This window comes from Thamnophis elegans, chromosome 9 (assembly GCF_009769535.1).
Source record: "Thamnophis elegans isolate rThaEle1 chromosome 9, rThaEle1.pri, whole genome shotgun sequence".
NCBI lineage: Eukaryota > Metazoa > Chordata > Lepidosauria > Squamata > Colubridae > Thamnophis > Thamnophis elegans.
In genome coordinates, this window is record NC_045549.1 from 49,136,180 (window position 1) to 49,162,713 (window position 26,534).

The 26,534-nt window shown below is 39.9% G+C and overlaps 1 protein-coding gene across 1 annotated transcript in view; it reads right to left on the reverse strand.

The window, feature by feature from the left end:
• Positions 1–4,779: 4,779 nt before the first annotated feature.
• Positions 4,780–26,534, reverse strand: part of TRAPPC11 (trafficking protein particle complex 11) — a 44,491-nt gene continuing 22,736 nt past the window's right edge. The window contains exons 15-30 of the mRNA XM_032223706.1: positions 25,742–25,887; positions 24,374–24,435; positions 24,143–24,275; positions 22,634–22,764; positions 21,778–21,933; positions 20,935–21,122; positions 14,307–14,455; positions 13,274–13,395; positions 12,539–12,658; positions 11,976–12,041; positions 11,738–11,894; positions 11,153–11,264; positions 9,415–9,506; positions 8,240–8,373; positions 7,669–7,836; positions 4,780–5,951 (exon numbers count right to left, since the gene is read on the reverse strand). Of these exons, the coding sequence (XP_032079597.1) occupies positions 5,907–5,951; positions 7,669–7,836; positions 8,240–8,373; positions 9,415–9,506; positions 11,153–11,264; positions 11,738–11,894; positions 11,976–12,041; positions 12,539–12,658; positions 13,274–13,395; positions 14,307–14,455; positions 20,935–21,122; positions 21,778–21,933; positions 22,634–22,764; positions 24,143–24,275; positions 24,374–24,435; positions 25,742–25,887 (1,981 nt within the window). The 3' untranslated portion in view covers positions 4,780–5,906. The remainder of the gene's footprint in view (positions 5,952–7,668; positions 7,837–8,239; positions 8,374–9,414; positions 9,507–11,152; positions 11,265–11,737; positions 11,895–11,975; positions 12,042–12,538; positions 12,659–13,273; positions 13,396–14,306; positions 14,456–20,934; positions 21,123–21,777; positions 21,934–22,633; positions 22,765–24,142; positions 24,276–24,373; positions 24,436–25,741; positions 25,888–26,534) is intronic.

The following is a 26,534-nucleotide window of genomic DNA, read 5'->3' on the forward strand; positions in this document are numbered from 1 at the left end:
GAACCGGCTCGCCCCAAAGTGGCTGCCCCTGTACTTTTTCGTGAAAAAAAAGATGGCTCTCTTCGTCTATGCTGTAATTTTAAAAATCTTAACGCTGTATCAACTCAGAACCTCTACCCCCTCCCGTTGATGAAAGACTTATTGGCACAGCTGGGGAAGGGCCGCATCTTTACTAAATTGGACCTCCGGGAAGCTTACTATAGGGTCCGCATAAAAGAAGGAGACGAATGGAAGACTGCTTTCAACTGCCCTCTTGGTTGTTTCCAGTTCCGGGTTATGCCTTTTGGCCTACAGGGGGCTCCTGCTGTTTTCATGCAACTTATTAATGAGATCTTGCACGATCACCTGTATAAAGGAGTTATCGTATATTTGGACGATATCCTTATCTATACTCGCACATATGACCAACACGTCGCTCTGGTGCGCACTGTTTTGAAAAAACTACGTGCCGCTGACCTCTATGCCAAATTGTCTAAATGTGAGTTTCACCAAACTAAAATTGACTATCTTGGCTATCGCATCTCACCAGATGGCATTGAGATGGACCCTGAGAAAGTGAGGGCGGTCACTGAATGGGACGCACCCAAAACTCGTAAACAATTGCAAAAATTTTTGGGTTTCGCTAATTTTTACCGTCAATTCATTCCCTCTTTTGCTAAGATTGCTCTTCCTATTACTAATTTGCTCAAGACTAAGGGCGATCCAAAACCTAAACCTAATAGGCCTTTGGACTGGAACATGGAATGTCAGGCGGCATTCGAGAAACTTAAACGCCTTTTTGCCGCTGAACCAGTACTTAAGCATCCTGACCTAGACCGGCCTTTCGTCGTCCAGGCTGATGCCAGTGATGTCGCCGTAGGGGCCATTCTGCTGCAAACCAACGACCAAGGTAACCTGCAACCTTGCGCGTACACCTCCCGAAAGCTCACTGACACGGAGAGACGTTGGGCGGTTTGGGAAAAGGAGGCTTTCGCGGTCTGTTGGGCCCTGGCTACGTGGCGCCATTTCCTAGAGGGCGCGAAACACCCATTTGAGGTGTGGACTGACCACAAGAACCTGGAAGCGTTGCGGATGCCTCGTCGTCTCTCCCCCAAACAAATGCGATGGGCCCAATATTTCAACCGTTTCAATTTCACTCTAAAGTATATCCCGGGAGGGAAGAACTTCATGGCGGATGCTTTGTCCAGATTACCTCAATATAATTGCTCTAAACTGACTATCGTCCAACCACTCCTGGCAGCTCCGGTACTCACACGTCAACAGACCCAGGCACAGAGAGAGGTGCCTCAAGATCTACTTTCTGACCTTAAAAAAGCTCTTGCTCACGACGACTGGTTCCTGAACCATCGTGACGAGTGCACCATGAGGGACGATCTACCGTGGATTGGTGCTAAATTATACATCCCCGCGTCCCTCCGCCTCGTGGTCCTTCGCCACGCTCATGACTCCAGATTGGCGGGTCATTTTGGATTCGTAAAAACTTTACATCTCGTGAAGCGACAATTCTGGTGGCCCTCTTTAAAAAAGGACATTGAACTTTACGTGGCTAGTTGCCCCATTTGCGCTGCCGCCAAGAAACCACCTGGGAAACCGCAAGGACTGCTCCAGTCCGTCGCTCGCCCAGTTGCCCCTTGGAAAGAGATTTCTATGGACTTTATTGTTGAGCTTCCCGAAAGCCAGGGGCATACCGTTATATGGGTGGTCACTGATTTGTTTTCCAAGCAAGTTCATTTCGTGCCTTGTCACAAAATTCCTTCCACCAAGGCATTGGCTAAACTGTTCATTTCCCACATCTACCGTTTGCATGGAGTGCCCGACCGTATTATCTCCGATCGGGGGGTCCAATTTACATCTAAATTTTGGAAGGAATTTCTCACGCGCATCGGCTCCGCCCAGGGCCTTAGCTCCGCCTACCATCCTCAGACTAATGGTGGCTGTGAACGTACAAATTCTGTTCTTGAGCAATATTTACGTTGCTTCATCAATTATCAACAAGACGATTGGGTGGACTTGTTACCACATGCTGAAGTGGCCTACAACAACTCGGTTCACTCCAGCACGGGGTTCACCCCTTTTCGGGTCGTTTACGGTCAAGATTTTGTTCCTATTCCCGAATTGCCTAGTGACCAACCGCAAGTCCCTTCAATTGCGGACTGGAGTGAACGCCTCAGTCGCATTTGGCCGTTGACCCTTTCCACTTTGGACGCTGCTCATAAAGCCCATAAGAAGCAAGCAGTTAAAAAACGCACTCAGCCCTATGAATACCGCCCTGGGGATTTGGTATATTTGTCCACAAAATTCCTGCACACTACGCAGAAGTCAAAGAAATTGGGGCCCAAATATGTTGGCCCTTTCCCTATTGTAAAGGTCATCAATCCTGTTTCTGTTCGTTTACAATTGCCAAAACACCTCAACCGCATCCACCCGGTTTTCCACATCAACCTCATCAAACCTGTTCGGGTTTCCCACTTGCGCCCCCCAGATGAACCTCCGCCTACTCCGTTACTAGTGGATGGGGAACGTCATTTTGAAGTTCGTGCCATTCTTGATTCCCGCAAACACCGTAATCGCATCCAATACCTAGTGGCTTGGAAACATTTTCCTCCCTCCCACACTGAATGGGTTGATAAATCCCATGTTCGAGCTCCCCGTTTACTTCGTGACTTTTATGCTGCTTATCCCGACAAGCCTTGACTTTCTTTTTCCCCCTCCCTCTTTTTTTTGTGTTTGTCGTTTGTCTGTTTCGTTTTTTTTTTTTTTTACAGGCCTAACAGCCTTTTTTCCGGGGGACGGCCAGATGTCAGCTTCTGCCTTGCTGTTGCTTCAGCTGCCATGAAACGGGAAGGGGGGGGGCTGGTATTTGGGAGGGGATAATTGATGTGCTGGAGGAATGTTCTAGGATGTACCAGATATTGGGATTGCGCATGCGTGAGTGTTCCCGCCTGCATCAACGGCCTCGACATTCTATCTTTGGCCTGTCTTTTTGAAGTTATCTCACACCTGACACTTGAAGGACTTATGATTGGCCTGGAGCTATAATCCTAAGGGGTGGGGAATGGGCTATTCTATATATCAATCGCTTTCGCGCCTTATTAAGTAGACTTTGCTTCGCAACTGCTTGCTTACCATTTATAATTAGTAAAAGTACTTTGAATTTCCAACTCATGGAGTCTCTTAGTTTTCTTCCCTAATTATGGAATGGAGTAACGCTGACACTTTGCTGACCCCAATGGCATTAAAAAAATATAATGTACTTTAGATGTAAATTAAGTATAGATGACGCAAATAGTACAAAAATATTTTTCAAATAAATCTATTAGGAAAATAATTTTGAATGAAATACTTAGCATAAACTAGATGTAAAGAAAATTTAAAAAGCAGCATTTCAAAAGAATGTTACATTTAAAATAAAGTTTAAAAAAATGGAATGCAAAAGAAGACTAGAGCTAGGTACCCTAATTGCATTTCTGTTTAGATTATAGCCTTTCAGTGAAGATAGACAGCTCGATTGTACCAGTGTCTCAGGTCTCGACACATCCTGTAACATTCTGCCATCATTCTGAGAATAAAAAAAGTGACACAACACAAATAAAATGGAAAAACCAAGTGGATCTCAATTCACTATTTCAGTAGTCTTTTAAAAACTGTAGGCATATATTTTTAAACAAACTATCACAAGTTTGCTCATACCTAATAAAATTTCTGAAAATTACAGTTCTACGATGCCTAATGAAATCTCATCAGCTGTTTGAAAATTAATGACACATTTTAAACTTAAAATATCATTGCTTATTCTTATTCATTTTCAGATTTATTTTACCCTTCCTTTGTACTAGTAAATTCTTCAAAAAAATGTTCTTCTTTAATGTTAATCTGACATGCCACTGATGCCCTAGTACAGAACAGAGCAAATATTACAAACAGACCTTTTGACCTTACAAATTTTTTAAAAAATGACAAGAAAAGGGAGGCAAAACATAGGCAAGGTAAGAAGCTTATATTTCAATAATGGATATTGCCCAAGGCTTGAACAAAAAGATGATTTTTCTCAGAGGATTAGAAGAGTTTTCAAATGGACTTCTGGGTATTAAGGGCCTCAATAGTGGAGTGCTATTTTCTCTAAGACGTCTTTTGATGCCCTTCTTTTGAACCTTTTAAAAGCAATTGGCTGATTATTGCTAGAAGGAAATATCTTGTATGGTATTCATTTGGCTATTTAAATATTAATTTAAACATATTTAAAAATTAAAGATGGACCATTTCCATCTTTTTGTCCACATGCATTTTTTAATGAAGTCCACCAACCTCCCACCAAAAAATCCAAGATGTTTTTAAGCATGAATGATTGCTCGTATGAATTATATCATTGTATGTTAATATTGGTAGATGTTTATTTACTTATTTATGCAATTGTAGAGCATCATCTGATGACCTCAGTTGTAACTGTGTAGTGGCAACTAATTTTTTAGGATCTTACTCTTAATATTTAGATGGCATTTTGGATATGAAAATGTTTTCCATTTAATATCCTAGCAGTTCTTCATAGACCTAGAATTTACTGTATTTCTTACCTGCATATTACAAAAAAGGAAAAAGAACCAAAATACCATCAATTTATTTAAGATGGCACAGAAAGCTCATTATATTATGAAATATTCCAGTTCACACAACCATTTGGATATACTATATCACTTTGGAAAAGGAGAAATGTCACGAGACCAGAAACTAAAGCTTAAATTAATTTATTAAACAATAGAAAAATCATTCACAAAACAGGTATTTACATGATTTAATATGAATATTAAGAACATCATCTTATATCAACATTGATAGGATGAATTTCTCTTATCTGATATTTGCATGTTGAAAAAGCTGATAAAAGGATGAGTACTGATTAGGCAAAAGCTTTAAGACTGAATGCTGTTGGATATTCCTGAGCATACAAACCTTTTCCATAAAATGGTCTGCAATTCATATTTAGCAGCCCAGGGTTGTACACTTTTTTGAAACATTCCTTGGTAACTTGCTGTAAATTATTTAAAAAAATACTGACAACTTCAGCCTACTCAAAAAAAAAAAAAAAAAAAATCTGCAATGGCAATGGCTTTATGGGACAGTTCCACAAGGATGATCAGCATTTCTTATATACAAGTGAATGGCTTTTTAACAATATTTAATGACAACATATGTAATTTGTTCCTTCCACTGCCAAGTTTTATTATATTTTTTCTAAAGTACCATAAGCGTCTCAGTATTTTACAGAGTAATTTCTTTATACTAAATAGTATCACTGCCTCTTCCTAACTTTGGAAGAGAAAATGTGTCAAAAGCAGTTTCACACAGAGCCAACAAGTATTAACTGGTCTCTCAAATATAGAAAATGACAATGTTGATGATTTAACACAGCAACTCATATGAAAAGCCATAGCCTACTAAGAAGGAAGAAAGTGTATAAATACTGTTATTTCAAATATATGAATATATTTGATATTCATAATGTATTATATAAAATTAGGTTCTGTAAGCCTAACAATGTCAATGCTAAAGTATTTGTGATAGTAGTGAAATCAGTAACTACAACAAAAGCGACCGACTTTTTTTTTAAGCGAACATTTCATATATATATATATTAGTAATTTCACCCATGTTGTCAAAATATTCCATTTACTTAATTTCAGGAAAGTCAATGATAAAGAAAATCCTTGTTTTAAATAATAGCACAGTATTTTTTATATATTTAATTATCAAAATCAAGTCCACAAGATACTTCATTCATTTCACAATTTTTTACCAATCTAAATATAAAGCAATTTTATTTGTAGCTGAAGACAAACAAAAGTTTGGAAAAAAAGGCTACTATTAACTCTGTGCAAAACTGTTTCTTTCCCTTGTGCATGAATCTTCAGTTACGCAGCAGCAATAGATGCATCGTCCAACTGACGGCCCTGTGGCTTCAGAGAAATAAAGAGACCATTATTTCATATATATCATGGTATTGGACCTGGGTACTTGAGAGACCGCCTGCTGTCAATTACCTCCAATAGACCGATTAGATCCCACAGATTAGGCCTCCTCCGAATTCCATCTACTGGCCAATGCCGATTGGCGACCACCCGGAGGAGGGCCTTCTCTGTGGCTGCTCTGGCCCTCTGGAACGAGCTCCCCGTGGAGATTCGGACCCTCACCACCCTCCAGGCTTTCCGCAAAGCCCTCAAGACCTGGCTGTTCCGACAGGCCTGGGGCTGATGAATTCCTGTCCCCGCTCGAATGGTGTGTCTGTTGAGTTGCTTTTAAATTGTGGTATTGTCTGTCCATGTCTTTTTTGCCCTATTTGTATCCCCTCCCCCCCCCCCCCGACTTGAGTTGTGAGCCGCCCTGAGTCCCCTCGGGGAAAAGGGCGGCATAGAAATATAATAAATTCAATTCAATTCAATTCAATATATGTTTTCCCACAGTTACATAGGGCTCTACAGAGTTACACAATATCTATAATGTATTAATTTCCCATTATTTTAGGATCAATTACTGCAGCATGACCCCAAATGTTCCATTGAAAGTATTGTAACAGCAAGCAAATCCTATTAAGATTGGTAACACTGAATAATTCTTAATTAGACTAAATTGACAAAGTAATTATGAAACTATCATCTACTGATAGAAATGCATAGAAAATGACAAGTTGTTATACTTCTGTTCCATATCTACCATTTTTAGAAACTAACAACTATTACAGCAGAAAACATTTACTATGTAATCAGAAAAATTACAATATTGTACAACACAAGGAAGATTTTAAGCACCAAATGTCTATATTTTAAGCATTTGAATTTTTTAAAAAAACTTAGGAAAAACAGACTGCACAACCTAGAAGATACTGCAGTTTAGGAATATACTCATAAGCTTCTTTCTCTGTAAAAAGAAGGCATACATCCCTAGCTAGCAGCAAATGTAAATAACTGATTTAAGAGGCATTCTGACTGTCAGAATTCTTGAAAAATACCCGTCCTTTCTGGTTGTACTGTGAACAAGTAGCCTACAAAGCCTTGTCACCATAAAGGGTGGATTAAGTTGGGTTTTGCAATGTAATTCACAAAAAGCACATCACATTTTTTTCAAAGATTTCATTTACTCTGCCTGGACAGGTTTCTTCTACTTATTTTGATAATCCCTGCTATGCAAAATGGGGAGGGGGAAGAAAAAAGAGCCCTTCACTAATGTCTTGGTAGCTAAATAATTGTATTATCACATGCATAGTTCTTAGTACCCTTACTGCTGCAATATGACATTACATTATTTCCAATTCCTGTTATTTGCATTTATGACTATGATCATTCCTAATCCAATGAGACTTATTCTAGATTGAAAACTTGCTTCAACTAGTCATTATCAAAACAGAACACGGAATGGCATTTTCCTCCAGTGTTTAGACTAGTGAATTTAGGCAAAAACTTGAGTGAAAAAGTTTATTTTACGCAATAGCAAGCTTATCATAATGCTTCCATTATTCCATTCTTATATTTTATTATTTTCACCAAAAGTTGCACCTATTTTAGAAATCCATTCTAGCATTCCACTGAAAATCATTTTAAAATAACTTACTATCCTTACGAGCAAACCACATGTTGAAAGAACCTTAAATACTGTTATTTTGCTACCACTATTTGTTACCTTGACGAAGATGTGTGTTGGTATAAATTTCCTAAGCAGTTGGTTAGTAAACTGTGGAAATCGTAGCAGATTGATGCTGAGAGATGGCAGCTGCTGATATCCAGCCATAAGAGGATAGAAGTTGTATAACATTTCTTGTTCAGTGCCAGGAAGGATTCTCAGTCTTATCTGAAAGTACATCCCACAGTAAGTTCCTTAATTACATGTAGACTAACTGCTAAAAGTTTTTTTTAACTTTGCAAAACTTTTTCCAATTTAAAGTTCTCAACCTTCATATTAATCTGCAACATTATCTTTGTAATATCAAAGGCCAGCATCAGATGCATGTTCAATATCATTTCATCTATAGTACTTTGACTCAGAAATAGTATTGATTCAGTAGAAGTCACTTTTACTGCATTCAAGTTATATTTAAAACTTCATTTCCTACCCTACATTTAACAGGGCAAAGAGAATGCACGTTTCTTCTGTAACACAGGCATATTAGTTGTATAATTTCTCTTAAGAGTCTTATAGTTCATTAACAGAATTAAATGAAGATTTAAAAATCTAGATGCATCATGATCCATACCTGCTTAAGACCAGAAAACATGAAGGCATCACTAGGTTCCACAATTACTTCTACATCTTGCATTAAATTAGTCTTATTCTGCAGATGAAATTTTACAGGTAAGGATTCTCTGACTCGACCAAATGATGGCAAATCTTGGAAAGAAAGCACAACAATAATTTCCATGAGTTTCAATAAATGGGATTTATTATTTCTGTTTTAGCTCCACGGGAACATATGAATACTATTTAGGATTACATACTCATAGACTAAAAGATTACAAGTTTTAAACGTTATGACTAAGAAGAGAGACTGAGAAAAACATAATTCTCTTTTCAAACACTCAGCACTGAAAAGTGCTGTGAGGGAAATTCCACTGTTAATCATGTGTCAATCATCATTATGAGAAAGTGATTAAAACAATGGTACTGAGCTAACCAATGGAATGTTTTCTTTTTGTATACTGAAAAGGCAATAGCAAATCAATGGAAAACAGTTGCCTGCTGGACTTAATTCACATCCTGTCAAACCACAAATACTTTAAGCCTTTCCCATATATCACAGTAACAGTAGCGATACTTAAAATATGAGTATAACATCAAAATATGAACCTGCATGTCAAAAAAGCTCACCAAAAAGAATAACCAAACCAAACAAAGGCAACTTTATCTTTGGAGATAAGAGTAAAGTAGCAGTAACAGGAGCTTTCTGTTTGTATTATTAAAACCAACAGCAGATTTTGGGTCACATATTCTTTCTTAGACCAATCCAATAAACTAAACTTTTACTCTCTGAAGGACAGAAACTAAAGTACAAAATGAAAAACTTATTCAATGGGTAATCTCACCACATTGATAGTACAGACTGTAAGAAGAATTCAATGAATAAACTGCAGGACAGTCTTTTCTAATGATGCCCAGTAAATACTCTGGTTGAATACACTGTAGCTGCTAGTTTGAGGAAGGCAAAGGTAGGGAGAATGTACTACTTTCTGCTAATTGTTTCTCTTATATTTTAAAAAAGGAGATTTTGAGAATTCAAAGCCTTAAGCAAAAATTATATGATGATCCTGAGAAGTGATTTGTTTCCAAGTTTTCCCGATTTTCTCCCAGATACTTTACCCTAACTATAATAAACTTTTTGAAAGTTCTGTAACGTATGAGAATTGTCATGTATCAATAACTCATTAATATTACCTGCATTAACATGGAGTGGGATAGTTTCAGTGATTACATGCGGCAGTGTGATCAAAGTATTAACTACAGGTATGCTCTCCACAGCTGAGCTCCTTTAAAAAATATTAAATTTATTTATTTTTAATCATTATAAAAATATCAGCAAATAAATAATTGAAAATAGGAAAATTATAAGAAATCCAAATTTAAAATATAAGGATGTAACACAAAAATATATAACCATAATAATAAATTCTATAAATTTATTTATAGTAATCAGAAAATGATGAAATATTAACGCACAAAGAATACTGGAACAAAAACAAATGTGGTTCTCTCATTTATCAGTTTCTGCAACAGGTGGTTTCTTGATAGGCTAAAGGCACCGGTTCTTGATTTCAACTTGGTAAAATGTACAGAAATGGCATCTAGTTAAATATGGGTGAAATACAGAACATAAACTTAAAAGATTTCATTTTGTGAATGAAACTCTTAAATTATCTGCATATTTTCTGGGATTCTTCAGGCCCATTTATCACCAGCCCTATGAGGTATTTTCACAGAATACGAATTAAGTCTGGTTCAAAATATTTCAGGCTGCAAAGTTGTCCAATCATTGCAGAGTCCATAGAACAAAGCATCTGGGATATTGAAGAAAGCCAGGTCAATTCATACTGAGACAGAAAGATTCATGGTCACATGGATCTGCAATCATGGGTTTGGCCCAGAAAGTTTCATAGAAGAACTAGACAGTCAGAAAAAGCCAATAAATCAGCTCTACCAGTAGCATTGAGGCATCAATATATCAAGAGACCAGAAAGATGAACTTATGGCAATCAGTCAAAATTCTGCTTTGAGCAACATTTGGTATCAACTCTTCTCTTCAGCGTTACTATTATGGAAACTTTTTTTACTTTATTCCTAATGCATTTCTCCAAAATGCATTGCTAGAGAAAGCCCTTATCTTTTGGAAGTGCTTGGTACACTTTGAAAGCATACAGTGAGTGCTTTTGCGAAGTGGCTGCAAAGAGGTCTACTCATTCAAAAAATCGATATTATCTGGAGCATAACCTGGTGCCAAGAAATAATTTACTGCAACCATCTATCTGTTTTTATTTTCTAACAAAGCTTATAAATTTTAGTTAGCATCCACAGGCATTATTAGAAATAAAAACAGTGCTGGTTCTTTGTTTTGTAGCACTCCAGTTTAAAAAGTTAAGTTAGACTAGGAGCTTGGCAAAAGAGGTGGAAAACTTAGGCTTAGAGCCGAGGTGGCGCAGTGGTTAAATGTAGCACTGCAGGCTACTACAGCTGACTGCAGTTCTGCAGTTCAGCTGTTCAAATCTCACCGGCTCAGGGTTGACTCAGCCTTCTATCCTTCCGAGGTGGGTAAAATGAGGACCCGGATTGTTGTTGGGGGCAATATGCTGACTCTGTAAACTGCTTAGAGAGGGCTGAAAGCCCTATGAAGCGGTATATAAGTCTAACTGCTATTGCTATAGGGTAATTTAAAAGAAGGGACAAACACCCTGGTCTGCTTGATAGTATGCTTTGAATAACTGGAGACAGAGATATTTACCACCTTGGACACATACCTGCATATTTTTTTGATTAAGATTTTGGAGGAAATGGCAGCAGATATTTCACTTGGCATACAGGAATGTTTAAATTGTAATGCTAACGCCTTTAAAATAGAATATTAATCCACCAGGAGAATAATACATCGGAATACTACAAAAAGTAAATAAGTAGCAGTTACCTTTTCCAGACAATTACATAACATCCCGTAGCAACTCCACCTTGACCAGTTGTCACTGGTGGACAACGAAGGCAAAAGCATTCACTAGCACTTTCACCTGTCTGTAAAACAACTAAAAGAAAAGTCAGATTAAATCTAAAAAATTGAAAAAAATAATAAATGTTGGGTAAATCTGAAAGTCTATTTCATGCATTATTTATTATATATTATGTACACACAAAGCAAACATAGCAAGAAGAATGAGAATAAAAACATGCAGACAGAAGCACAAGTCCATTTTGTTTTGTTTCTTCTCTTGTGGGAAAAAAGGGGGGAACTTATATAGAAGGGATCAAATGATGCAGTCAATAAATTCTGATATACTTTATATCAGATTGTAGAGAAAGATTATTAGAATTCCAGCAAAAAACAAAATAGTGACTGTAAGCTTAACCTCAATTTAAAATGTACCTCATACAAGATTTATGTAACTTAAATGATGAAATTAAAGAAAAGTGGTATCTTCACCAGATGCACTTTTCCAAAGGTCAGTAATTTTTGCCATCCCAGAAGCAGGTTATCTAAAAATAAACAGTTGTGTCTCACCATTTTCTACACAGGACTCTAGCTGGTCCACTGGAATCACTGAAGGTGCAAGCTGCAACTGGCTGGTTACAATAGTAAGGGCCCAGGGTGAAGCACTGAGGATATCTGTCATCAGTAAAAATGGTACGTCGGTGAAGACTTTATCTAAATGCTCGAACTGTCAAGAAGAGAAACAGTGTTATTCTACTGTTCATGTTGTTTATAAGGCTATGTTTTATTTCAGTATTTTTCTACATACCTTAGTTGAGACAAATTTAACAGCTACATCAAAAGGAAATACTGTCTCTATAGTAACGGTCTCATCCTACATTAAAAAAAAAGACAAAATTATTTTCTTTTTCTGACGGATTGTCATCTGGTAACAAATGTTTCAAAAATTCCTTTAATACTGTTATTACACTCCCCATAAAAACACTGCAGAAATAGCAGTAATGTCTAGTGGGCCCCTCCCCCAAAGCAAAGCACAATTAGGTTTCAGAATGTTTATGCTGAGCACCATCCCCCTAAAGCACATAAACATGTAAATATATTATAAATATTGTATGCTTTCAATCATACTTTATTTAATTAGAAGCATTTATAAATCCCCCAGAGTTCACAGAGACATTTAACAGGTGCGTGTGTTTGTGTGTGTGTGTGCGAGAGAAAGAGAGAGAGAGAGAGAGAGAAAATAGGGAAATGAATATTAAAATATCAATTCAATATTATTGAAACCTTAATTTCCTGCAATGTTTATGTGATACTCAATCAACTGCAAGCTGGTGGTCTTGAACCACCCTTAACTTAGGTTTTCCAACATACCCTGTGACACCTGCAAAGAATTTCTTTTCCTTCAATGACTGCATTCACCAGGTAAGAAACATACACAAGAAACATCCTAGTACCAACTGTTCCACAGTGAATATATATAATTTTTTCCAACTGTAAAAGAAACAAACAGACAGACAGACAAACTAGTTATAAATAAAAGGTCAAAGACTTTAAAATACTGCTCAATTTAAAAATGTGCATAACCTTTAAAAAATTCTTGGGTTCTGATTGCAAATTAATCCCATCTTTTTTTTCTAATTTGCTTCTAATGGTACTATGAGAAAGGGGCAGATTATTATTTGCTATTTGAATAAATCTTTGAAGCTGACATTCTGAAATCAATTTCTATTTTAATAGCTTGCTTATTCACAGGTCTTCATCCTAAGAACAATACAGTAGAACCTCTGGTCACAACCATAATTTGTTCCATAACCTTGGTTGCAAACCGATTTGATGGTGATCTGAACCTAATTTTGGGAATTTGGTGCTTGCAAAAAAGTGGCGCAGAAGGGGAAATTGGCTGCGGGGAAAAAATGTGAATTTTTGAGTCGGAACCTGATTTGGTTGTGGTCAGAAGCGTTCATGATGAGAGGTTCTACTGTATACAGAACTAACCCTGTTCATAGAAGAATTCTAAAACTGAACAGATTTTGTATTGGGGTTACTGTCTCCAAAATAGTTTTAAATATGTCATATTTAATATATACTGATAACATAGCACACTACCTTTTCACCTGGCTGCAAGTCTCCCAGAGGGATATCAGGAAGCAAGGCAGGGTAGGAATCATCACACATTTCTGTTCCATTCAGAGTTACATGTGTTTTTTGAGTCAAATTTGCATCTTGGCCTAGGAGACAACAATGTGTATGAATATATAAAGAGAATATATGTATATCTTTATATGTACTATATATGTGTGTCTCTTGCTTGTAAATATTTATTTAGAGAATGACTGATGCACTTATCAAGATAATGCAGATTTTAAGTTTAGTATGAATGTAATATATTTTAATATGTGTTATTGCCAGTAAACAAATGAAATGCATGCGAGTTTTAAGAATTTCAGATGCATATTTATGCGTTCCTTTTACACAAAACGAAGCTTTAACCTATTTTAAATAATATATTTTACGAGATTTCAGACAATTACCATCATTTTTGAAGCAAGTCTCTAATTTTCAACCCAGAATCGCCATATTAAGGCAACGCTAGAAGTATCAAAATTATCAATGGAGAAAATTATTTCAGTTATGAACTTTAGTTATTCACAACTGTCACTTAGTGACAACATTGCATTCTGAAAATTCCTGACTTTGCTTTGCCAGTGAAAGAACAGGCAAGTCAAGATATAATATAATCTACACCGTTAAATGTTGCAATGTTCTAAAACCTGCTCTCCCAACTAATGCCCTAAGAAATGGCAGAATGTGCCAATTGGGAATAACTATAGTAGGGTAAAACATAAGTAAGCACTACGTTGAAGAAGATTCTGCTAAAGTAAAAATATACCATTTTATATAAATGAATGTTAGATTTCAAAGTCATCAAATATTTAAGTTAGCATATCTAAATAATATGCATATCACTTCATGAAATCTAGCTATTAAATGACCTTTTCATTTGTCTTCTACTATCTAATTGCTGAATTATTGACTTGCCCTATTAATAAAAGAGAAGGGAGTGGTTTAAACCTCTCCACAATTAGAAGTTCCTTGAGGATTATGACTGAGCCAGTATATCATGTTACATAGTGAATACCTGGTTTTAAGCCTGCTGTGAGCTTTACATCTTTGGCAACTGTCTTCTCATGTGACTCGATTGTCACAGTCAAACAATACATTTCATTCATTAGGGCAGGAGGTTCATGAGAAAGCTGGACAGAAATGTTAGGCACTCTAGAAATGATCCTTGAATAAAAACAAGAAACAAGTCATCTTGCTTAGTTTTATCTTCTTCCTTAGTTGAGCTGTTGTTCTACAAACCTCTGCATGTATAGTAACAGCTATTCTATAGGCATGGCAAGTAAGTTCAAACTATTGTGTATACTTTTCAAACTCTTCCTGTTTTTACCCTCTTCTAATATGTTCTTTATAGTGTACAAACAAGCATAGATGGTATTCCTGTAGCCATTAGAAGCTATTTTAAGGGCCACAAAAAGGGGCATTGGTTCTTACCTGATACGCCCCTTCTCTGGGCAGGTGAAGAGAGTAGTCATGCATGGGTTAACTCAGCCAGTAACCAATAGAACTGAGTCTACCAAAGTGATGTCATCGCCTCTGAGGAGTGTCCTCCCGCTTTCTTGATGAAGGAGATAAGTAAACTGCTGTGTGCTATTCGATTGCTCTCAATTCCTTGATGCTCCAGCATTTCTCCCACATCTCCCTCTGCGAACTAGGTCAGAGCCTGAAAGGGTGGGGATGACCACTGTCTCCACCTGCCCAGAGAAGGGGTGTATCAGGTAAGAACCAACGTTCCGTTCTCCAAAGTTGGTAGAGACAGCCGTCATGCATGGGACGTATCAGAGCTAGGCCTGTCCCCAGCTGGAATGTGACTGGGTTAGGAGCTTGAAGAGGGAAGAACTTGTTGAAGGATCCGTCGTCCGAATGCCATATCAGCCGAAGCGTATCTATCCACCTTATAATGGCGGATAAAGGGAGTAGAAGTAGTCCAGGTGGCCACCTTGCAGATCTTCTCCACCGAGGCCTGCCTTGTCCATGCCACCGACGTAGCCACACTGTGTGTGGAATGCTCTGTGATGTTGGATGGAGGAGTGAGGTGATGTGCCAAGTAAGCTCTTGAAATGGCAGATCGGATCCAGTGCCCAACCATAGATGGAGAAGCTTTTAGCCCCTTATTGGTGGGAGGAAAAGACATGAAGAGAGCTTCAGTGCGCCTGAAGATGGCCATCTTGGCGATATAGATCTTAAGAGCATGTCGCACGTCTAACCTGTGCCATGTGCGTTCACATCTGTGAGAAGGATTAGGACAGAAATTTAGAAGAGTGAAGTCTAGAGATCGATGAAAGGCCAAATTTACCTTTGGAACAAAAGTGGGATCAAGGCGAAGGACTACACGGTCCGGGTGAAATACACACAGGTCAGATTGGATGGAAAGGTCCGCCAATTCCGAGACTCGCCGTGCCAACATGATGGCCACCAGAAAGGTTGTCTTCAGCGTAAGGTGATGCAATGAGGCTGACCTGAGAGGTTCAAAGGGCGGTTCAGTGAGAAAGTCAAGGACTTTGGCTAGATCCCATGAGGGGAAACAGTGTATGACAGGAGGGCAGAGATTAGATGCGCCCTTAATGAAGTGGCAGACATGAGGGTGCAAGGAAAGAGGCTCATCCCGGTGAAGTGAGAGAACCAAAGAGAGAGCCGACACCTGTCGCTGTAGGGTGTTTGGCGAGAGCCCCTTATCAAGCCCCTGTTGCAAGAACTCCAAAACCTGGGGGACCGAAGCCTCCAGGGGGTGGCATCTCGAAAGCGGCACCAAGTAATGAAAGTCTGCCATGTTGATTCGTAGATTCTGTTAGGGGCTGGGCGACGAGAAGCCTGAATAGTTCAAATTACTGTCTCAGAAAGGTTAGCCGCCCTCAAGACCGCTCGTTCAGCTTCCATGCAGTCAGACAGAGCCAGGACAGGTCGGGATGGTGAATGGACCCCTGATGAACAAGGGACGTTATCATTGGAAGACGCCACGCTGGGCCTACCAAGAGATTGACCAGGTCCACATACCAGGGTCGGCGCAGCCAATGAGGGGTGATTAGGATGAGTTCGGCCTCTTCCTCTATCATTTTCCGAATCACCCTCTGTATCAGGGGGAAGGAAGGGAAGGCGTACAGGAGATCGTGAGGCCACCTGCACCTTAAGGCGTCAGTCCCTTCTGCGCCTGGTGTCGTGTAACGAGACAGGTACCTGGGCAGCTGCTTATTGATGCCATTGCGAATAAATCTAGCACCGGAGTCCTGTACCTGGATGACAGCTGTCTGAAGATGCGACGGTTCAGGCTCTACTCCGCAAGATTGATTGTTGTGTGGCTCAACCAGTCTGCCCAGGTATTGTCGGTGCCTGAGATGTGTTCGGCATGGAGAGAGAGAAGATTGGCTTCCATCCAGATCCCTAGGCGAAAGGCAGACTCCATGAGAGATACCGCCCTCGTTCCCCCCTTGGCGGTTGACGTGCGCCTTGGCTGTTGTGTTGTCTGTCCAAATCAGCACGTGTGTGAGGATTGGAAATGAAGGAGAGCCAGATGAATGGCCATCAACTCTAGCCAATTCATACTGTGGGAAAGGTCGGAATTGGACCAGAGACCCTGAGCCACTTGATCTTCCAGGTGAGCGCCACATCCCGTTAAGCTCGTGTCCATCATGACCAGACATGGAGGTTCCCTGAAGAGGGACCTCCGAAAAACGGCCGGGGAGATCCACCAGTCCAGAGATTGGATTACCTCTGGTGTCAACCTGACTTTCACTAGGGAACAGCTGCTGTTGGTTTTCTGAAATGGCAGAAGAAACCACTGAAGGCAGCGGCTGTGAAGCCGCGCCCAAGGAACGATGGAGAAGCATGTGACCATCTTCCCCAGCAGTTGAAACAGCTGGAGAAAAGGGACCAGCTGTCTCCTCTGCACCTTGTTGGCCAAGTCTCTGAGGATGATCTGGCGTTCCTGAGACAGGAAGATCTTCCCCTGAGAAGAATTGATGAGGGCTCCCAAGTGCACCAGACATGAGGTGGGGACAAGGTGACACTTCTCCTGATTGATGGAGAATCCCACCTCCTGAAACACCTGTAAGGTGTCCTGGAGATCCCGAAGAGCCTGGTTGTGTGACCTGGACAATAGGAGAATGTCGTCCAGGTAGCACATGATCCGAATGGGTCTGGCTCGCAAGTGGGCTGATACGACTGACAGGAGTTTGGTGAAAATCCTTGGGGCTGATAACATCCCAAAGGGGAGGGCCCGATACTGAAAGTGACAGCCCGCATAGACAAAGCGTAGGAACCGTCTGTGTTGCTTGTGAATGGGTACGTGGAGGTAAGCCTCTATGAGGTCCACTGATGTGAGGAGATCGTGTTTGCGCACACTCTTCAGGATTGACAGGAGAGAGAGCATTTTGAATCTCCTGTACCTGATGAATTGATTTAGAAATTTGAGAATTGCTCTCCAGCCCCCCGTAGACTTTGGCATGATAAAGAGACGAGAGTAAAAACCCCATCCCACCTGGCCTGGAGGCACAGGTTGAATAACCCGAATGTGGAGCAGATGATGGATGGCCTGCTCTACTAGGAGCCTCTTGTGAGGGTCCCTGGAGATTGGGCACATCACAAAGTGGTTCGGAGGGCTGGAGCGCAAGTCCAAGAGAAGATCGAATCTCATAGTGGAACTGACCCACGCGTGGTTGGTGATGTCGTCCCAACGATCTGCAAAGGCTGCTAGACATCCCGCATCGGGAGATCCTCCAGGCAGTCACTTCTGCCTCGTATAGGTTGATATTGTCCCTGAATAACTTTCTGGGCTGGAATCTCTGGTTGTTTCTGCCTGATCTGTTGGAGAAGGAGGGGCCCTGTCTGGGAGAAGCCTGACATTGCGGGAGTTGGAGGAACCCTTGTCCTGACCACGAAAGGGCTGCCTACGATAAAAGGACTGATTCCGACCCTCCTGCTTCTTAGTGGCCAGTTGCAGGACTTTCCGCTTATCCTTGGACTCTACTAGTAGAGGTACTAAGGGAGGACCAAAGAGAAGGGAGGAAAATAGAGAGAGGAGGCCAGTCTCCACTTGGCTCGGGCCTCCGCCTGCCATTGCTTCAGCCAGAGGAGCCAGCGAGTGGTGATAGAGGATGCTATGACTTTGGATGCGAAACGGGCCACGTCTGAGGAGGCATCTGCGGTGTATTCTAGGTCCGCCTTCAATTTGTTAATGTCCCTGCGAGCCCTAGAATCCTGGGCCGGAAGTCTCCCTTGAAGTTGCTTAGCCATAAGAGAGAAGAGCGACTAAAGAAAGAAGCAGACATAGCTGCCCTGACAGGCCAAGCCGAGGCTTGATGTCCCTTGACCAGATGTTCTATTCTCTTGTCTTCAGGGTGAAGAGCCTCCTCAGGAGCTGCCAAGGCTGCGTTAGGAGAGGACAAGCTAACTACAGGTAAGTCAATAGAAGGTACTTCTAGAGCCTTGGTGAGTTCTGGTCCCATGTTATACAGGCGCTTGCCCAAGGTATTGGGGAGGGGGCCTGTACCTGGTGATGCCCATTGGTTCTGGACCATGTCTATGAAGAGTCTGGGCGATGGAATCACCTCCTTTTCCACCTTAGACTGGATGAAGACGGGGTCAGTGGTGTCTGCCTTGTCTGCTTCCATTCTCTGAGGAGCCTTGGGTGAAGGAATGCCAGCGATCTTCTTGGCCTTCAAGAGAAGAGACCGAAAGACAGCCGGTTTAAAGAGACCGACAAAGGTAGTTGGGTCGGGGGGAAGGCCCTCGTCTTCCGTAAAATCTGAATCCCGTGCAGGGCATTCCTCCTCTCTGAAAACCGATGATTGGCAGGACATGCCAGGTAACTCATGCGATGAAGAAGCCGAGAGATCACTATTCCTGCATTTGGAACCAGAAGAAGAAGATGACCTGCGTGGAGTAGAATGGTTAGAAGACCTGTGCTTAAGTCCTGTTGCTATGCCTCGTTCAATGGCCTCAGATATGATATCAGCCATGCCAAGTGAATAGGAATGGCGGCATATGGGGGAGAGATATCATCCTGCTACAAGGGCTTCCCATCAGGAGTGACGCTCCTGCCACCCTCGGATTCATCCCCACTACAGGCCAGATCGCCTGTGCCCCTGGCTTCCTCAGGTTGGATAATGAATGCTACAGGGGAGAGATCATCCTCCAAATCAGAAGATAGGTCAGGAGGAGGACTAGGTTGAACAGTCCTCTGAGGCTGAAACAGATGGGATTCCATGTGTTTGGTCTTGCCCCTGGCCTTTTTAGGAGGAACCTGAGTGGCATTGCGATCTTCCTGAGAAGGTGGATTGGCTGTGGTCCTGTGACTAGATCTGGGAGCCTTGGAAGAGGGCTCAGTGGGGGGAGCCTCTGGGGCAGGTCTGCACTTATGGGTCTTGGATGAAGGAGACTCAGTGGTGGGAACAGGGGCCAGGGTAGTTGGAGGAACTTGTGGCTCATAGGCAGGAGAGGAAGCCATGGCCTGTACTCACGACTTTGTTGTCCCGAAGGAGAGAGTCAAAATGGCCACCGGAGCGTCTTCACGCCAAAACAAAATGGTTGCTGAGGCTACAGAGCCTATGGGCCGGGCACCATGAGGTAGCCAAGACCGCGGAAGGAATGAGGACAGTGAGGGCCCTGAGGAGAGGCTGTGGAGTCCATGGTGGTAGCAGTGGCGGTCTAGCGGCGGTGGGAGCGCTTAGTAGCGCCGGTGTGTGCAGCGCCGGCGCTTTCCTGGCAGCCGTGACGGCGTTTGGTGGTGAGGGAGAGCCAGCAGCGCTAAGCGGAGCCTCCAACGGCCAGTGCTAGGCAGCGCTGCATCCAGGGAAGCCTTTGCAAGCCGCAGGCGAAGTCAAGAGGCTGAAAGCCTCCAAAGAAACCCTGACAATCCCTCTCAGGAAAGCCCTAGGGCTAATTGAGTGCCCTGGCTCTGAAAGGAGCTATTATCGACAATCCGTCCTTCACTAGGAATTTAGAAGTAATATTTTTAGAGAAGCCAATTAAAACAGATTGAGGTAGCCAATTCAGTAATTTTAAATAGATAAGCTGAGGAGAGAGCAATTAGCACAGCCTGTTCCGATCAAAATGAGTCTAAAAAAGCGGGAGGACACTCCTCAGAAGCGATGACATCACTTTGTTAGACTCAGTTCTATTGGTTACTGGCTGAGTTAAGCCATGCATGACCGCTGTCTCCACCAACTTTGGAGAATGCTTTAATTTAGGCAAAATCATCTCTTAACTATTACGGTAAAAATGGTTGTAAAGTCAGACCCAGTCATATTGTGAGTCGCTTAAGGACCACATCATTTAGCAACAGAAATTCTGGTCCCAATTGTGATAAATTGAGGTCAAGTTGTATTGAAAACATTTCTAAATGCCTTTCATCATGTAGAAGCCTTCCAGAGCTTCTTGCAATACAGATAATACATTATCTTGAACAACATCGTTAAGAATGTGAAAGCCCTACATAACATATTACCAAACTGTTGTTACAGAACTTGGGAATCCTAACTCACAAAGTCATAATTTTCTTAAACAGTGGAATATTTTCAGTCCCCGACACAATTTCTGATGAACTTTTTCTTGAAAGGTGGAACAAGGAAAGCAACTACTTGTTGTATTCTATTCTCAAACCTCAAACATTCATAGAATTATTTCTCTCCATGGAACCCATTCATACTTACATAGTGCTTGCCTGAATTGTAAGGCTATCCCAGTGAACCTCATTATTTAGAAGTTTGGGTCGTCTCTTGAAGGAACGTGCTGCCAGCACTGCTTCTCGAGAAGCAGCAGCATCACCCCCTCCTCCATGCCAGTTCAAGACCACACACCTGCCATTTTCACTACCCAGAATTAGGTCCACTGAGGTAATCTGAAAAGAAAAAAGATTATATTCGGGTTTCCCATCCTTCAGTTCATTTAAAGTGTTATACTACAGAGTAAATTACTGCTTTTAGTATGATGTGTATGCATTTATAAATGAGTCCTAGCCATTACTTATTTGTTTCTAGCAGAATCCTACCAAAATACAACAATTCTCTGAAAGCTTAGGTTGCAGCATTTGTCTATTTTATGCTCTTTTTACTATAATTTGTGCACAATCTTAAAAGATGCCACTATTACATTCTATTACATTCAAGAGCCAATTTATTTCAGTTGGACTCTTCCTGTTTTTATTTAGATTTTTAAAATATTTTTTTTAATAGTTTAAAACAAGTAAATAAGTTAAAAAAGAAACATGGAAAAAGCTTAATAACATACAAATGAATAAATTGGATTTAGGAATATCTAAAGGTTATAGCATTCTAATATATGATGATATTAATGTCATTATAACTTTTCCAAAGATTAAACTCCACAATTCATTTTTCTGAACTATATATGGTGTAGTGGTCCTGGCTCCAGTTTTTATCTTCTTTTGATTTTTCGCAGAAAAGGCACCCTACTGTATTAGCTGATTATTGTTCACACATTCTTGAACTACAACCAACATCATTAATATTTTTATAACAACTTGTAGAACATACCTCAATTTTTTTCCCCACGTCTTCTGTTTTTGCCACAAATTTGAAAGTGAACTTTTTTGTCTTACCAGGGATAAGACACAATGTTCCCTGTGTAGATGGTTCTAGGATGTCACATTTTGGATAATTTTCTTCCACCACACAATACTGATTGTATTCCTATGGTAAGAGAAAAATAAGAAGTAGACAATGCAAAAAATAACTAGAAGCCCCGCACCAACAGCACCGCCCAGCAGGAGCCCACTTCTGCAGCTGCTTGCCACCGCTCGCATGCATCGCTCCCAGCCTCCATTTTGCCATCAGAGCCTTCCAGAAAGCCCTCTGAAGCTGAGAAACGGGCTCTGGAATGACGTGCATGGAGTCCCTGGATTCCATTTTGCCTTAATGGCCTTCTGGAAAGTCCTCTGCAAATGATAACAGAGCTCCAGATCAATCCAGAGCTCTTTTATCAGCTACAAATGCCTTCCGGAAAGCCCTCAGCTGCAGAGGGCTTTCCAGAAGGCCTATGACAGTGAAACAGAGACCTGAGGTAACACTTGCAAGCGGCCACAGAAGAAGGCAAGTCAGGTCTTGGGGTGAGTGAGGCCTGGTAAGTAGGGAAGCTCCGCCCCTCCACCCTCATACTAACTTAATTTTTACCTGTGCGCCTCATCCCACCCCCTACACCCTGGGATGGGCAGGGTCTTAATTAGGGCTAATTTTGGAAGTAGGGCTTAATTTGAGCATATGCATTCAAAAACATGATAGGGCTTCTTTTTGGGGTGGGTCTTATTTTAGGGGAAACAATACATACCATGACAACTACCCCATTCCATTAAGCACATATGAATCATAAAAGCAATATTTTTAAAAACATTACCTGATTACTGAAATTGACACACAACTTAGAAAATTGGAGAGGATGCAGACAGTCAGCTTTCAAATACACATCAAACTGAATTGGTACGTCAACATGAAAACTTGGAGCAAGAAATTTAGCTTTACACTGCACTAGGTTTTGGAACAAAACAAAATCAGAGGACAAGTATGTTACCAAAAACAATGAAATATTTTATATTTAGCTACAATATTTAACAATTTCTATCTGATACAGGTAGTTCTCGACTTACAACCGCAATTCAGCCCCAAATTTTTTCTGCTTAGCAAGGCTGTTGTTACGAGATTTGCACCCCATTTTACGAACTTTTCTGCCACAATTGTTAAGGAAATCACTGCAATTAAGTGAATCATGTCGTCATTAAGCAAATCTGGCTTCCCCCATCGACTTTGTTTGTTGGAAGTCAGCTGAAAAGGTTGCAAATGATGATCACATGACCCTGGGACCGTATAATTGCCATAAATACATGCCATCTGCCAATTGCCTGAATTTTGATCATGTGACCATGGGGATGCTGCAAAGGTTTTAAGTGTGAAAACTGGTCACAAGTCTGTTTTTTCAGGACCTTTGTAAGTTTGAAATGTCACTAAATTAATGATTGTAAGTCAAACACTACCTGTATTAGATGAAGATTGACAGAACTTGGACGTTCAGACATAAGCAGAAAGAGGTGCTTTTGAACCTAGCACTCTGCTGAAAGCACATTCAAAATATAAACCATTTTTTCTCATACTTAGCTTGTTACTACAACTATTTCCATTCCCTCATCTGCATTTTTGTATGCAGATGTGCACCTGCACAACTGGTCTGCTGCCCAGAATATTGAATAATATTGTATTTTAAAGGTACAGGTAATGGTGCATAAAAGGGCCACTAATCCCGTGCAAGAATTTTACATGAATGGTAAGATTATCCACACTGCAATTTAGCAGGAAATTAAAAGCAAATATGAAAATTTGGGTATAATTTTGTTTTTAAATCTATGACCCATATCAAAGGAATTCCTTATAAATATATATGTTTTGGAATAGAAATCTTTACAGAGTAGCCTAGGATGCAATTTAAAAAGTTGTTAGAGGTACCTGAGAGGGCCTTTGGTAACGAATGGCTACCAGTACACCTACCACATTGTAGCAGAAATTATATTTTATTTGGATGAAAAGTTATGCATCACATTTCATGTTTTTTATAATGTAAACTGCTTGGAATTGTTTTTATTGTATATAAAAATACAGTAAATCAAGAATAAGAAATATTTGACTTTTAATAAAGCATTCCTCTACAATATATTAGTGCATTTCAGATATTTTAAAATATATATACTATTCTTCGAGTTCTCATTTTGTATGTAATATGAACTTCATTTTATAAGAAAAGAAAATATGGAAGTATTTATGGATTTAAAATATATCCTGCTGTTTTTTCCTTCCACCTTTATAACACTAATTCACACAGGTGCTACTTTTTTGTTAGAAAAGTTTTAATACATACCAAAAGGAACAAAATCTTGTACTTCTATTGTAAAGATATTGTTGCCTGCCAGGGATACTCTATCAGCCCACAATTTCTGTGCAGCTTTTACAGAAGCAACATCACAGTCAGATTCAGGATCTGGATTCTCATTCTAAATTCAAAACAAGATTATTTAAACTGATCAAATCTATGCATAGAGCTGGTAAACTCTGCAGATTATTTCACAGAAATTTGCTTCTTTCTACTGACCATAAGAACTTTGACCAGATTCTTTTCTATTCGAGATTTCTGATCTTCTTTCAAAGTAGATGCTTCAATAAAACACATATTAATATGAATAAATAACATCAATATGTTATCTTTAAAATAGTCCTCTAAATGTTTGGAAGAGGAATTATATCCAATATGTTATCTATACGTTGTAGAAAACTGAGCAACTATTAGGTGAATAAAACACTAAATCATACAGTAGATTAAAAAAAACAATAACTATATTTGGGTGAGTTCAGAAGCCATAATTAATCATTAGATGAAAATGTTATAATGTAATTTGAGCTCATATGGTTGCTGTTCTTGAAAATAAGCATCAAAAAATAAAAAGCTTCCATTTTATTTAGTTTAACTACAGCTAAATCTCATCCAAATCATAAACTCTATTTAAATTTTAGTATAGTTAACATAAAGCAAAATTCTACAATATTACTTTTCAATCACCTTGTGATTGAAATCACCAACCAATCACTACCCCATAATTAAGAATCACATTTTTTAATGAATAATGATAATTAATCTAAGAAGAGTAACAGAGTTGGAAGGGACCTTGGAGGTTTTCTAGTCCTATCCCCTGCTCAAGCAGGAAGCCCCATACTATTTCAGACAAATGGTTATCTAATCTCTTCTTTAAAACCTCCAGTTTTGGGGCACCATGTTCCATTGATTAATTGTGCTAACCATCAGGAAATTTCTCCTTGCTTCTTTCCTTGATTAGTTTCCATCCATTGCTTCTTGTCCTGCCTTCAGGACAATAAAATAAAAGTGAGAATAAAAGCTTCTAAATTCTCCCAGTCATACAAGAGAGGGAGACAGGGATCTTGGCAATTTGCTTTATTTTCTGAGTAGTAAATTATTATTTAGTGTAACATCAAATCCCAACACTTATAAGACATTATATACTTTACTTTAAACCTATTGCATTTATATCCACATCAGCATTCCATCAAGAGTAAACTGAACACCTGGCCTATGTCTGAACATTTTTAAGCATTTTAAGTTTACCATACTTCCTTTCAGGTTTCAAATCTTTGGATAGCATTCAAAGAATAAATGGTGTCCCTCATGGGAAAACATGAAGCACAAAATGGTTTGATTTTTATTACGGAGGACACCTTTGTGCCTGGACAACAAAAAATTACAATAAATTTATTGGGAGTTCAAGGAATAAAAGCATAAAAAGAAAGTATGCCTTATTGCTCCTTATTCACATTTTTCTGGGCTTACCACATTTATCCTTTACCATAAAATAGTATCTGTTCACACACAATTCCAAATGCCTGCCAACTTGCCCACACTTGCTGTTAAAAACTCTGATTGAAAACAGAATTAAAATGCCTTGCTTACCTCTGCCCAGCAGCTCTAATGAGTATGTAATATAATCTTTTATTTGGGCCATTAGATAGGAACATTTAAGAGCAGTGGACAGTATAGAAGTCAGGAGAGTCCACCATCCTTCACTACGGTAATCACACAAAACATAATCAAGGAGCCTAGAAGACAGAAGATTTAAATAACTTAATATATGTAATACTTTCTATAAAGTGAAGAGCCAACCTGAACTATTAGTCAAGGGACCAAGCTCAAAACCAGGAGAGTTCTAGTTGCGCCTTAGACACAAAAGCTGGGGGATCTTCGCCAGCCATTGCCTCTCAGTTCAGGATGTCACTTCATTATCAGATTATTGCAACATCTCTATATAGGGCTTCCTTTAAAGATGCTTCAAAATTGCAGTTAATTTGACATCTTGCTTTAGTCGCTGCATCAGTAACCATAAATTTTCAATTACAATTGGCTTAACCTGTGAGTTCAGTCTTGGGAGTGGGAATGTTTAGGGTTCCCATCCCATGTGACATTAAAAGACAATCCTTTGCAGTGGTGGACTCACTATTATGAACATTGTTGTGGCCTGAATTTATCTTATAAAAGACTCTTGTGTCGGCAAACCTATGATGTGGTTATATCAGGCTACCTTCAAGGTTTTTTAAAAAATGGTTTGGTTTCTCTGAGCTACTGTATATACTCGAGTATAAGCCTAGTTTTTCAGCCCACTTTTTGGGCTGAAAAAAGCCGCTTCGGCTTATACTCGAGTCAGTGAAAAATTTGCCCGAAATGGAGGAGAAAAAGGGGCGGGGCCATG